The 13,840-nt window shown below is 36.4% G+C and overlaps 1 protein-coding gene across 3 annotated transcripts in view; it reads left to right on the top strand.

Annotated features, from left to right (window-relative positions):
* The window catches only part of LOC107582723 (gamma-aminobutyric acid receptor subunit beta-3-like), a 78,249-nt gene extending 69,765 nt beyond the window's left edge, over positions 1-8,484 (top strand). For 2 of the 3 annotated variants that reach the window (XM_016268668.1, XM_016268667.1), the window contains 3 exons: positions 1,679-1,923; positions 3,283-3,363; positions 6,417-8,484. In XM_016268668.1, the coding sequence (XP_016124154.1) occupies positions 1,679-1,923; positions 3,283-3,363; positions 6,417-6,764 (674 nt within the window). In that variant the 3' untranslated portion in view covers positions 6,765-8,484. The remainder of the gene's footprint in view (positions 1-1,678; positions 1,924-3,282; positions 3,364-6,416) is intronic. The other variant, XM_016268666.1, reaches the window with a different exon arrangement.
* Positions 8,485-13,840: the final 5,356 nt, after the last annotated feature.

The raw sequence follows: 13,840 nt of genomic DNA, 5'->3' as shown, positions 1-13,840 counted from the left end.
TATATATATATATCATAAAATCTTTCAAACAAATCTAATATCTGCGGGTGGCATGATTTAGTTATCATGCCACCCGCAGTTGGAATCAGCTTCCAGAAGAGATCAGATGTGCTAAAACATTAGTCACATTTAAATGCAGACTCAAAACTCATCTGTTTAGCTGTGCATTTATTGAATGAGCACTGTGCGATGCCCGAACTGATTGCACTATATTATATGTATAATCGTCTTCTTAAATTCATTTTAAACCTCTTAAATCAATTTTTTTTTCTTTTTTCAAAGTTCCTTGTTTTATTGTTGTGATTATTGTTTTTATTTTATTTTATGTAAAGCACTTTGAATTACCATTGTGTATGAAATGTGCTATACAAATAAACTTGCCTTGCCTTGCCTAATATAAATATTATATATGTTGGTCAGAGGGTCTCTTCGTCTTACCTCATCTACAACCATCATTTCCCAAAAGTCACCACACATCTGAAAGAATTGAGAGAGCTCTGAATAATGGCAGATTGCTGGTGTTTGGAAAAAGTTTAGGAAAATATATATTTTACAGAGTGGGAGTTTCAACAGTATATTTGTGTTCTTTTCTGTGTGTGTGTGTGTGTGTGTGTGTACATATTCGAGTGGGTGTTTGAGCAGTTGGGAGTATTGCTCCCCTTTGAACTCACAGTGATACTGACTCAGGATTGACTCATACAATAAACAGAATAGAGTATCACAGCATAGAATCAATAAAATGCATAGAAAATAGAAAAATGTTATTGACTTTTCTATTTATATAATATAATCTATAATATAAGACATTCTATTAAATATGAATAGCATTTGGGAAAGCTTGGGGAAAGGGAGGAAGAGACTCAAGGAAAACAATACAACAACAGTCCTGGGCTGTTCTCTTCAGCTGTGGCCAAGTTGATCAGTCATGCTGTTTTATACCCTGTAAGTTATTCTCAATTTCTCAGATCTGGCCTGGGCACAAATGAATCCAATAGGCTATAATCAGCTAATAAGGTTAGCACTCACATAATGCATAATATACAAAAGGGTGCAGTGTTGTGGCTTTGTAGTGGCAATTAAAGGTTCAGAAGCTGTCAATTAAAGGCTAAAGCAGCATTTTATTTGGTATTGCAATCAATTATGAAGTTAACCAGGCATCTGCCATCATAAGTGGATTATTCATAGCTAGATTTGACAGCATTGTGGTTGTGTAATTCCGTTTACTAAGCAGGGCTCGGATCTGGCATTTTAAACATTGTGACAGCACTCAATCTGTAGCACCCATTCTCAGAGTCCAGATTCATGGTGGGCGTTGGAACAGAGGTGTCAAATGAGAGCGCTTTCATCCCTGGCTGAGTCTTTCCCTCAAATTTCAGTGTCAATGTGTTCTGCCTTCCACAAGCTTGTATTTTCAAATTATTTACACTTAGTTGTACTGAGAATGACTATCTGTGTAAACCATAAAGTTTGCAATGGATAGTTTACTCCAAAATGAAAATTCTGTCATTATTTACTAACCTTCATGGCGTTTCTAACTTGTATGATGTTATTTTTTTGTGCAACATTATCAAAAAAAATTGACTTTTTATTTTTTGCTGAACTATTAAATGTAATATTTATTATTTAATATTACTTAAATATTATTATTAATAATAATACATGCAATTTTCCCATACAGGTATTACCACTGTGCTGACCATGACCACTATCAACACCCACCTGAGAGAAACACTTCCGAAGATCCCCTATGTCAAAGCCATAGACATGTATTTGATGGGCTGTTTCGTCTTTGTCTTCTTGGCTCTGCTGGAATATGCTTTTGTCAACTACATTTTCTTTGGACGAGGGCCTCAGATGCAGAAGAAGTTGGCCGAGAAAGCTGAAAAAGCCAATAACGACCGCAACAAGTATGACGGCAACAAGGTAAAAGTCATTTAGGGTTAGGGTTTGGAAAATGACTGTATTGTGTGCTAAAGAATTGAGTGTTAGCATGTTTAATTTTTTTCAAATAAAAAGTTGTGTTTTGGTAGCTCTGGGGGATATGATACAATAGCATGAGCGAAGAAGAGGAAAAAACACAAATGTGAAGTTTCTAAGTAACAGTAATGAAGTGTGTGAAAATTAAGTAACAATGCAACATAATTAGCTGACAACACTGCAATATTAAAGGAAATAAAGATTTGTAAAAGCCTTCAAAATGCTTTAGACAACTAGGGGTAGTACTGTACAACACTGGTTTATAACTGATAAAATTATAAATGTAAACCATGAACCAAAAACTTGCCGCATGCAAATAATCCTCACACCTTGTCCTAACCAGACATGACGCGACACTGCGACAGACAATAAAAGGCATCTTTTCCATGTTAATCAAGGTTTTGTCATAACCAGCTGTGACAGCAATACTCAACGCATGACAGGATTCTATTTTAGAAAAGGTTTCTACTTCTGCGAATTAGAGGCTGGAACAGCAACATACCAACTATGACAATGATCATCTCAAGTGATGATTATGTGCTTTATTTAATGTTAAAAGTATCTAAAGTAAGTTTGAATATCATTTTGCGTGACCCTTTATAGCCATGCTTAAAGTGCCTATGGGTAATTTAATTTATCTTGAAAATGAAGGAAACATGATCAGTAACATTTAAACTCAGTGTGAACAAACAACTGTATTCCATAACAAAGATTGTATCAGTCACTCAGTATCTATATTTAATAATGTTAAAATGGTTTAATATTTATGAATTAGATTATGTACTTACCCATTTTGTTGCGAGTGCAGTGCACTTGCAGAGAACCCGCAAACACACTCTTCTGTTTGACTGTGATTTGTGATGGATTATTGATTGATTTGTGATTTGACAAATTGCTTTTTGCTGGAATCTTGTCGCATCATGTCTGGTTAGGACATGGTGTTAATATGATTAAATTAAGCAACATGTTTGCTAAGCCATATGCTGTTTCCATGCTGCACTTTTTCTAGTGGTACAGTATACTTTCCTGCTGGAAAATGCTGCCGTTTTTTTTAAGTTTATTTAAGAGCCTCTACCACTACTGATGAAAGTCATTATTCTTCCTGCATGTTTGACCCTGGAATATTGTGTCAGAAATACTGTATGGCCACTGTCATCCGCATGTGAATAGTTATGCAACAACCACAATGTCCTGAAATATGTAATTTTCCCTTTTAATCAAAAGACAAATTCCAGACTCAAGTTGAGATTTTTGTGGTTTATAGCAGATGAAGAACAAACTCTTGTTTGTGTTTTTTCTGACTAGTCTGTTCAGGAGGGAGGCAACTGCAAGCCATCATCTGTTAAACAATCCAATCAGGTACAAGGCCACCATCACTCACAAGGGGTGAGTGTGTGTTTTGCTGGCTGTTTTGTCAACATTTGTAAGCGTCCTCCTGAAATACTGCTAGCAACAGTTTCCCTCTCTTTTGCCGCAAAACAATGTTTCTCAACTGGTGGGTCGTACGTACATATGTTCTTACAGCTAGGAAAAATAGGCTTATTCACTTTTAGAACGTTAGAAAATGCTTCCCATATGTTTTCTTGTTAATGAATGTCCAAGACTTGAGTGTTCAATGGTTTTAAGCACTTGGTAGACTGTAATGCATGAAACCATCAAAATTCAAGAAACATCTTAAAACTAATTTATTTTTTATATTATTCTGTCATATAAATTTTGGATTTTATTTTATTTTATATTTAGAATTTTGCTAATGCAGTTCATGTAATGCTAATAAATGACAAAGTTTGATTTTAGAAACATTTCATTTTAAAATTACATTTTGGGGTCGCTGCTTGATATCCAATGTAAAATTTGGGTCCTGATTCAAAACTAGTTGAGAACCACTCAAAACACAAGTTCTTTTGTGCCAGCATTTGTTTCTTTGTTTTTTTCTTCCTTCATATGTAATGGTGTGATTTCTGGTCCAGTTGAAAGTTCAGCAAGATTACCAGAAATCCACTTCATTCAGTTGAATATTCTGGTTCAGTGCTCATCATCCCACAGCGCAATAATATGCTATACTCATGTACTGTTGCGGTTCTCTCATTCACCCCATCACAAACACTGATCAAGATTACGACATGAGCTTGAGATTGTAATGATATTTTTGCAAGAATGTATTTTTTAATTATATATTGCTGCGGAGACTCTGAGGTAACAGTAAATAAACAATCAGTCTCATGGAGGGATGTCCTCTTGTGAAATAGCCTGAACTTGCTTTTCAGTAAAATAGCAATTACTTGTGTCATTTAGCATTTTTCCCTTGTTTCATACTGTTATTTTAATCCACAGTAATTCTGTTCTGTGTGTGCACCATATAATAAAATGATTTTTATTGATTAAATAAGATTATGACAAATATATTGCTTTTTTTAGGGCTCCTATGTTGTCTAGGTTACATTAGTTTCAAAGCTACACTTGATAGATGAAAACTTCTGCTCTCTAATATGATCCTTGTAAGGTTACCAACTTGTGCAACTTATTCTTTTTTTTACAGTAGTCGCGATTCAGCTCATTAACAAAACAGCCATTTATAACCTAAATATGATTTGAGCTTACAGTTGTGCAATGTAATTATACTGAATATTACTTTTTGAAATTGTGGCTTGTTTAGAGCATCTCATTATCATACTGTTAATACAATGATGCATTAGCATGTTGATGTTTTTGTAGTACTATAGATTATAAGATGAGTGCTTTTCAATTCTGTATGCTGTACTGGAGAGCCCAGCACTTCAGCGGTAATTAATGTCTGTGTCATGTGTCTATGGCAGGGCTTTACATATATACTTTTATAATTTTTTTCTTGTGAGCATTCCGATGTAGTGATTACATAATGTAACTGATTAATCTAATTCAAATGACAAGATTGTGATAAACATAGCCTCATGAAGCTAGTTGTCTTTCTCTTTTGTGCAAAGAACTGTTCTGAGCACATTAACGGCTTTTTCATTCTTTATTTTTTTGTGATCAGCTTTTTATTTATTATTTATTTATTTACTTATCAACTTTAAATTACTTTTTAATATTACTGTTTGTACAATTGTGTACCATTTAAAGCCTGACATATGGAAAAAAATTAAATGTATCGGTTTATTGAACCTTTAGATAATCTATTTTAAAAAAAAATCTAATTTGATACATCACATTTGTATGGCTCATAGTATTATTTAAAGGGCTCATATGATACTATTTTAAAGATCATTATTTTGTGTATTTGGTGTAACAGAATATGTTGACATGCTTTAATGTTCAAAAGCCCCCGCCTCTCTCAAACACTTCGTTTTCAACAAAGCCCCCTCCTTTGACAAGCAGAGTCTGCTCTGATTGGCCAGCTGACCCAGTGCATTGTGATTGGCCAAACTCCACAAGCACGCGTCGGAAATATAACGCCCCTTACCATAATCTTGAGCTTCAGCTTTCAAAGTAAATATCAAGACAGTTAATAATGTTGTTAGTTTTACCATCAGTTCAAGCCCGAAAGGGCAACAGAGTGGCGTGACAGACACAGTGATGATACAGTACACAAGCCGTGGTTAAGACAGCTGACGTGCTATGATTTCTGACAGGCAGTTCACTCTCCTGTGATGTGACCCTGTTCCCCTCACACACACACACACGACACGTTACTCTGCACTGCGCAAAACTCCACATTTGAACAGTCAATAGCAAATACTTAAAATAATAACAAAAGATACTTACAGTTGCTGATTCAGAAGCGCCAGATTGTCATAGCAAAGTTGGAATTTACCCCTTTTTTTATTTTTATTTTTTAGAAATAGCCTTTGTGCACAGCCAGCCTTGTACTCTTCTAGGTTCAAAAAACTGTCGTCCATAAAATGCATTGCACAAATTCGAACATCTGGGTTGTGCTGTTCTGTTGTAAATAAATCTTAACCAATGATTCCTAATTGCATCTACTTCCGGAAGGCCAAATAAAGTGCTTTCGCACTGAAACACAGCGTCTCCCTGACATGGCTGCATCAACACTACTGCGGTTCCTGAAACCACGCCGCCTTTCTTTGCATGCACATTTGGGCGGCATTATGCTAATATTTCCACATAGTGACGTAGGTATGTGGGGGCATGTTAGAACGAGATGTTTTAGGTAGGCATGGTTGATAAAGAATATCTCTTTGGATTTGAGACTTTAGTCTTTGCAACTTTACAGATCTTCTTTATGCACCAAGAGCTTGTAACACTCCAAAGAGAAAGGAAAACTTGAAATCGCATCATATGACCCCTTTAAGAGAATATGGAGCTCACACTCGACAAGAAAAAAAAAAAGTTAAAAAAAATTTTGATCATGGCCTTAGAAATGTTTGTATCAAATATAATACAGTAGGCTTTATAAAGTTAAAGACAAACGTGTTAACCAGGATTGTCTGTGCTTGCAGGTGGACTCCCAGGGAAATATCCTTCTGACCACCCTGGAGATCCACAATGAGGTGGCAGGGAATGAGGTCACCACCAGCGTTAGCGAGGCCCGAAACTCCACTTCAATGGTGTTCGATAACTCAGGGATCCAGTATCGAAAGCAGAGCACTGCACGGCCCGATGGCCGCCACAGCATGGACAGGAACACGCAGCCCAAGAAACCACGGCTACGTAGACGCTCTTCTCAGCTCAAAATCAAAATCCCTGACCTCACAGACGTGAACGCCATCGATCGATGGTCACGGATAATATTTCCTTCAGCTTTCTCTCTTTTCAATTTGATCTACTGGCTGTATTATGTGAATTAGGCCTGAGACGTCAATGGGGTTTTGCCCCTTCACAATATTTTTTTATGTTGCCAAGTGGAAAATAGAGACTTTTTTTGCTCTGACGTACTTAAGGGACGTACTTGCGCGCCATATATATCAAGGTTTTTCTACAATTGAATCTTTGTTGTGAAGGGTTCAGAAGGAAGGCTACCTGCACTAAAACCCATTCTCACATACCGTACATATGTGCTCAAACATTCCCATTCACACAAAATCAGTTTTCTAAAGACTTTCTCTGTACATACATGTTGCAATTTTTGAAGCCATAGGACTTCCGCATGATGCACTCAGAACTGTTTTTAATTTGTACATGTTGCTATGTTATTCTAATTGAAAGATGCTAATTGCAAATGTTTCATGCCAATAAGTCTTTATTGTTGGAGCGCAGGAGACTATTATTGAAAGAAGATTATATAGTTGTTGAAATGCAGTATATAACAAGGGTTGTAGGTCAAATCATGTCTTCAGTTTCAAAGCTCGCTACATAAACATCAGCTGCACTAAACGTTGCTGTTATGATCTTATTTAGACAAAGTTTTTTATATAATCATATTATGATATGCTTTTGGAACATGATTTTCATCTGTCTTGGGTTGATATGATTATACGCCACTTTTTTGCAATCATCATGTAAAGTGCTTCAGTACATGCAAGATAAGATAATAATTGTACACTTATCTCATTTCAAGAATATCAAGAATGAAGAAAAAGAACAAAAATAAATAAATACTGCAAATGTGGAGTATTTAAATCAGGGCCTGCAAAAGATTTCCACAAAGCCATCATGAACATCAAGCATAACTAGACGAACAATCCTGACATTGTGTTTTGGTTTTTGTTAGTAGATGTGTAGCATTACTGTATGATTTTCAAGTGAGAGGTTTGGGTGTTTTATTCCCCTCTATTTTTAAAGAATTTCATTTCAGATATCATTGTGTGGGTCTTTTGTAAACATTGTATGGCCTATTTTCAATCACTTCATTTCCTTCCCTTCTGGTGAGGGTTATTTCCATTGACGGTAAATGGAAAAGCTTGTAATGCATTTGAGGTAATTATACGTTGGCATTAAAACTTGTCTCAGGTTCTCGTCCAACATGAAAATGACCCAAATTTTTCTTATTGTCAGTATTCACATCATATTTGTTGTGATTAATAGGTATTATATCCTTGTGTACAGCAACAACAATTACATAGATTTAGACAGCATGATATTGTTTGCATTTAGAGATTCTACACTGATTGTATATGATTTTGTTTTGGGAGATTTCTTTACCACCGGTCATATGCACTTACTCTGTTTCAGGGGCTGAAAACTGCTGTCTGGTTGAGAGTAATGTTGTATACTCATGCTTGCAAATCATCTGAATATACGTATAAATCTCTTTAAAATATATCCCCGTGTGCTGTTAACATGTCATATTAACAGGTTGCTTTGCAGTTGCATTGTGCCAGTTGATGCTTATCAGATGCTCATTAATTCTTTAATTACTTTTCTTCCCTCTTCTATTGTATGTTGTAAAAATATAACCCACAATTCACACATTTGACCCATTTGTTTCTTTCTTTTTTTCTAATATTCACTTCTGAGGTTTTATTCTGTACAGTCAACCCCACAAATGACCAGATCTCTATTTATGAAATGTGTTTAAATGATTAGAGGGTTGAATGTCCTGAGGACAATATGAGGAAATTGAATAAACTTTACTCTTTCAAGTAATTGGTTTTGCCTTATTTCAAATTCTGATGAGGTGTTTTTAATAAATTGATGTCATTATCAACATCATTATGCATACAATTATGCATACCTTCTCCCCTATATAACCCACAATTCACACATTTGACCCATTTGTTTCTTTCTTTTTTTTCTAATATTCACTTCTGAGGTTTTATTCTGTACAGTCAACCCCACAAATGACCAGATCTCTATTTATGAAATGTGTTTAAATGATTAGAGGGTTGAATGTCCTGAGGACAATATGAGGAAATTGAATAAACTTTACTCTTTCAAGTAATTGGTTTTGCCTTATTTCAAATTCTGATGAGGTGTTTTTAATAAATTGATGTCATTATCAACATCATTATGCATACAATTATGCATACCTTCTCCCCATAAGTCGAGTCGGACACTTATTTATTAGTCCAAGTACTGGAAATAGGAATGTTTTAAAAAAGTAAATGAAATAAAAATAAGCTATAACTGACGAGCAATGGTGTTCTTGTTGGTCTTATGAAAAGTGGTTTTATTTACCTTTTTTTCGGTGTTGGGCAAGAGCTTATATATTTAAATAAGCTGTGCTGTTTCTTTCAACACCTGATGCTCATTATGTCTTTCTGCATTACAACTTTTTGACAGTTACAGCGATCTTCCACTAAGAGTCAAAATGACATTTATTGTTTGTTTCGTTAATAAAAATAATAATAAAGTGAAAGCCACAAATTAATCAAATTATTATTGTTTATTTTTCTTATAATTGCATTTCTCGACATATGTATGTAGTTGATGATGACAGAGCGCGTTTTATGGTTATATAGATGTTAAAAAGCTTCCTCCTAACCGATTTACTTTGTTAATACGCAGAAACTGCTGTGCAAACCAATTTTAGGTTGATTTCTCTCGCATTGTGTGAATAAACACTGCGGCACTATCAAAATATGTCTGTCGTTTGAGCGTGATGGTCCTCACTGCAGAACACAAGATCCAGGGGGCATGGTTGGATCCAGATCCAACTCCTCCCACCTTACATATAGCTAAACCTACCCATCTCCACCCCCTGATCCCTAAACCCACCCACCTCCACCCCTAAACCTACCAATCTCCACCCCCTAGATGTGGATCCAACCTCTGGATCTTGTGTTCTGCAGTAATGGGCTACTGGTTTGAGCAGCCAGTCCACCCAAAGCATATTATTTTCTCAACCAATGGCGTGAGTTTGGGGAGGTACTATCTGTTTGACCGACCAATGATGGAGTGTTAATTTTCTGTTCATTTTTTCGTTTCATATGGTTTCTGATATCCTGATGAGCCCAGCCCGGGAAAAGGTAATTCATTGGGTTTTTTTGTTTGTTTTGGTTTTTTTACAGCTTTATCAAGTGTTAAGAGAAGGCAGATTGGACAAGCTTGCATCAGGTTTGCAAATCCTGAGCACAACACTCCATCATGCATCCAATTTAATACTAATTCAAAGGCAGTATGAGGGGAATAATAACTCTGAATACAAACTCCAGCTTATTGAGCAGTGTTGGGACTAAATACAGTATTTGACAATAGAACAGCAGGAACTGGGGGGGGGATAATAATATAAAAAGGACATGAAAATCTGCAGGAGGATATTTTTAGGGATCATATCCTCAAACAATGCCAATAAAACCATCAAACTCCAACCTGCATTTCTGGAGAAAACAGGCAAGCCCTCCCCCATCTGCAATGCTTGTCTAAAGCAAGCTGAGTTAAACATAAAGGGTTAAATGGCACATGTGACTACTGTCATTTAGCCTAATAGATTTATTAATCAGTGGCCACGTTGAAACAGTAGTGCTGCTTGGATCATATCTTGTCAATGTAGCTGAACATCCAGGGGGCATGGTTGGATCCAGATCCAACTCCTCCCACCTTACATATAGCTAAACCTACCCATCTCCACCCCCTGATCCCTAAGCCCACCCACCTCCACCCCTAAACCTACCAATCTCCACCCCCTAGATGTGGATCCAACCTCTGGATCTTGTGTTCTGCAGTAATGGGCTACTGGTTTGAGCAGCCAGTCCACCCAAAGCATATTATTTTCTCAACCAATGGCGTGAGTTTGGGGAGGTACTATCTGTTTGACCGACCAATGATGGAGTGTTAATTTTCTGTTCATTTTTTCGTTTCATATGGTTTCTGATATCCTGATGAGCCCAGCCCGGGAAAAGGTAATTCATTGTTTTTTTGTTTTTTTTTGGTTTTTTTACAGCTTTATCAAGTGTTAAGAGAAGGCAGATTGGACAAGCTTGCATCAGGTTTGCAAATCCTGAGCACAACACTCCATCATGCATCCAATTTAATACTAATTCAAAGGCAGTATGAGGGGAATAATAACTCTGAATACAAACTCAAGCTTATTGAGCAGTGTTGGGACTAAATACAGTATTTGACAATAGAACAGCAGGAACTGGGGGGGGGATAATAATATAAAAAGGACATGAAAATCTGCAGGAGGATATTTTTAGGGATCATATCCTCAAACAATGCCAATAAAACCATCAAACTCCAACCTGCATTTCTGGAGAAAACAGGCAAGCCCTCCCCCATCTGCAATGCTTGTCTAAAGCAAGCTGAGTTAAACATAAAGGGTTAAATGGCACATGTGACTACTGTCATTTAGCCTAATAGATGTATTAATCAGTGGCCACGTTGAAACAGTAGTGCTGCTTGGATCATATCTTGTCAATGTAGCTGAACAAGTTCTTAACTAGAGTGATTCATCAGTTCACCATCAGTCATCTGAAGGACTCTGTGTATGTGATAAGGAAAGCACTAGGTTGATATTAATGTTTCATGATTGTTTTATTGTTTTAATTTTGCTGACGCTATTGGGGAAACACCTTACCTCTATGGACCTCTTCTAGCTGCCACATGTAGCCATAAAATCTTATATCACACATCAAAGTGCTAATTGTCAGCCATATTTTATAACACACTCTGCTAGGCAATCAGCATGATATGACAATCTGTGTGCAAAAGCCTCAAATGCAAGTGAGTTCAAAGTTAGACTTACTTTTCCTATAGTTTATAATATGTTATCCCCTTCACCTGTAGCATTTTCACTCTGAAAAAAAGGTACAAAATAAATAAATAACGCTTTCTAAATAAAAGAGACAATCACATCACTGGAGCTGCCATTTGAATCTCCGGTTGCTACGCTACTCAGGACTGCACATGCGCATTGGCTGGTCTAGTCTGAAAATAAGCAAAGTTTTGTGATAATTCACAATTCATTTCAGTTCATATCTCAGAACGTGTATTTTTTGTTTGTAATTTCACAGCTGTAATACCATAATATGTTACTGAAGTTGGAAAGCACAGCTTTTCTATCGCGAATGTGCCGAATCTGCTGATGGAATTACAACCGCTGGGTGATAGAGAAGGGGAGGGGGAGTCCGGGAGAGAGCTGAGCTCTCTTGCCTCCGTTGTTAAAAAAATTAATTAGCCAATCAGCATCGAGTGTTCACTTTCAGCGCTGAGGAGTGTTGAGAAAAGAAACCTCGTAGGGGAGGCTAGCCTCCTTCGGGTATATCAACCAATCATCATCATAGAGACGTAAATTATGTGATATTAGTTTGAAAGTCTCCCATCCCGCTGCGCTGATAATGAACCAAGTACTTATGAGTAGCGATATTGAATATTTAATCGCCAACAGATTTACCAAGCTGTCATCCAAACAGTATATATACAAATTAAAAATAAAGGGAGAACAAGCCTAAGCTGGATACAGGCTAACGGTACAGCAGTCGACTCTTTTAACACAAACTTTTAAGAAGGGATGGATGTTTGCTTCAAGTGGTAGGCCAGGTAAGTGAAATGATATTATCTTGCTGTATGTGTGTCATTTTCTTTTCGTTTTCTGACTAAAAGTAACCAAAAAGCCATTTTAATGTGGTTAAGCAAATAATAATAATAATAATCAGCAGGGATCCCAGACCAATACAATTAGTGTGCCTCCTCTATTTTAAAACCCAGGAGCCACCACTGATCATTATAGTTATCATCCTTAAACTGGCCTGAATGGTTTATTTGTACTCAAAATAGTTTTTCTATGGCATCACTGTGAAAACCTCCTTTTGATTTTATATATATATCACTTTAATTTGTTATATCACTTGAGGTTAAACTGTATTGTGTTGCTCATTTCTATAATTTTGTGGGTTTGTCCACTTTCATTTGCTTATTTTTAGTGATCATTCATCACTGCAATAAATATCCAGCCTTCCAGCTTCTGTGAAATGCTGTAAAGACAGATTTGGATTAAATACTCACGGCATAACAAAGACAGGTCAGTCTAGATCATTCATTTCTCAAATTACAAAATTACAGCGAATTTGTAATTATGCAGATTATATGAACCAGCATTAAAAAAATCACTACCTACACTGAACTCACAGATAAGCTCATACAACATGCACAACACACATACAGACACCAAAATGACATTGTGTAAACATAAAAGGGCACATTGTATGTACATGATTTATTACCTCAACTAATTTGAAAAGGGGATAACTTCATTTTAGCAGGTATTACTAATTAAAGTAGAAAATGCTCTTGTAAGCAGAACAAATTCTCCTCTAATGAATCCCAAGAGTTGGTTCCTAATAGATTTTTAATCTGATCTTTCCCCTGCCATCTAACTAATGGTGATATAAAACAGGATCTTTATCAAAAAATAACATAGATCAGCATTGGGCAGCAGATACTGGCTCATTGATTAATTTTTTTTCCTGTAATGATCATCTTTCTGAAATCTTGTAATAAATGGCAAAAAACTGCAATGCATTTAGGCTTTGAGACGTGAGACTTGAAAAGTGGTACAGTACAGCCATTATTAAAATGAAACCCCTTGAACCTGGAGCTATAAAATCCAGCTGTGAACGGCTCAATCTGTCTCATGTTTTATCTGTCACAGTAGACTGATGTCTAATTGTTAAGGGGTCATATGGCATTGCTAAAAAGAACATTATGTTGTGTATTTGGTGTAATGCAATGTGTTTATGCGGTTTAAGGTTAAAAAAACACATTATTTTTCACATACTGTACATTATTGTTTCTCATCTATGCCCCGCCTTTCTGAAATGCATCGATTTTTACAAAGCTCATCGTTCTGAAAAGGCGAGGTGTGCTCTGATTGGCCAGCTATCCAGTGCGTTGTGATTGGCTGAATGCTTCAAGCGTGTGACGGAAATGTTACGCCCTTTACCATACTGTGATGCCATGTCGCGGCGCGATGAGATAACACCAATAAAACCCATAATAAACGAGGCATTTTTTGCATCCAGTGGGGACATAATTACTGATTATA

This window comes from Sinocyclocheilus grahami, unplaced genomic scaffold (genome assembly GCF_001515645.1).
Source record: "Sinocyclocheilus grahami isolate Dianchi unplaced genomic scaffold, SAMN03320097.WGS_v1.1 scaffold47.1, whole genome shotgun sequence".
NCBI classification, from domain to species: domain Eukaryota; kingdom Metazoa; phylum Chordata; class Actinopteri; order Cypriniformes; family Cyprinidae; genus Sinocyclocheilus; species Sinocyclocheilus grahami.
The sequence above is the reverse complement of the archived record's forward strand: the minus strand, read 5'-3'. Positions and strand labels throughout refer to the sequence as shown.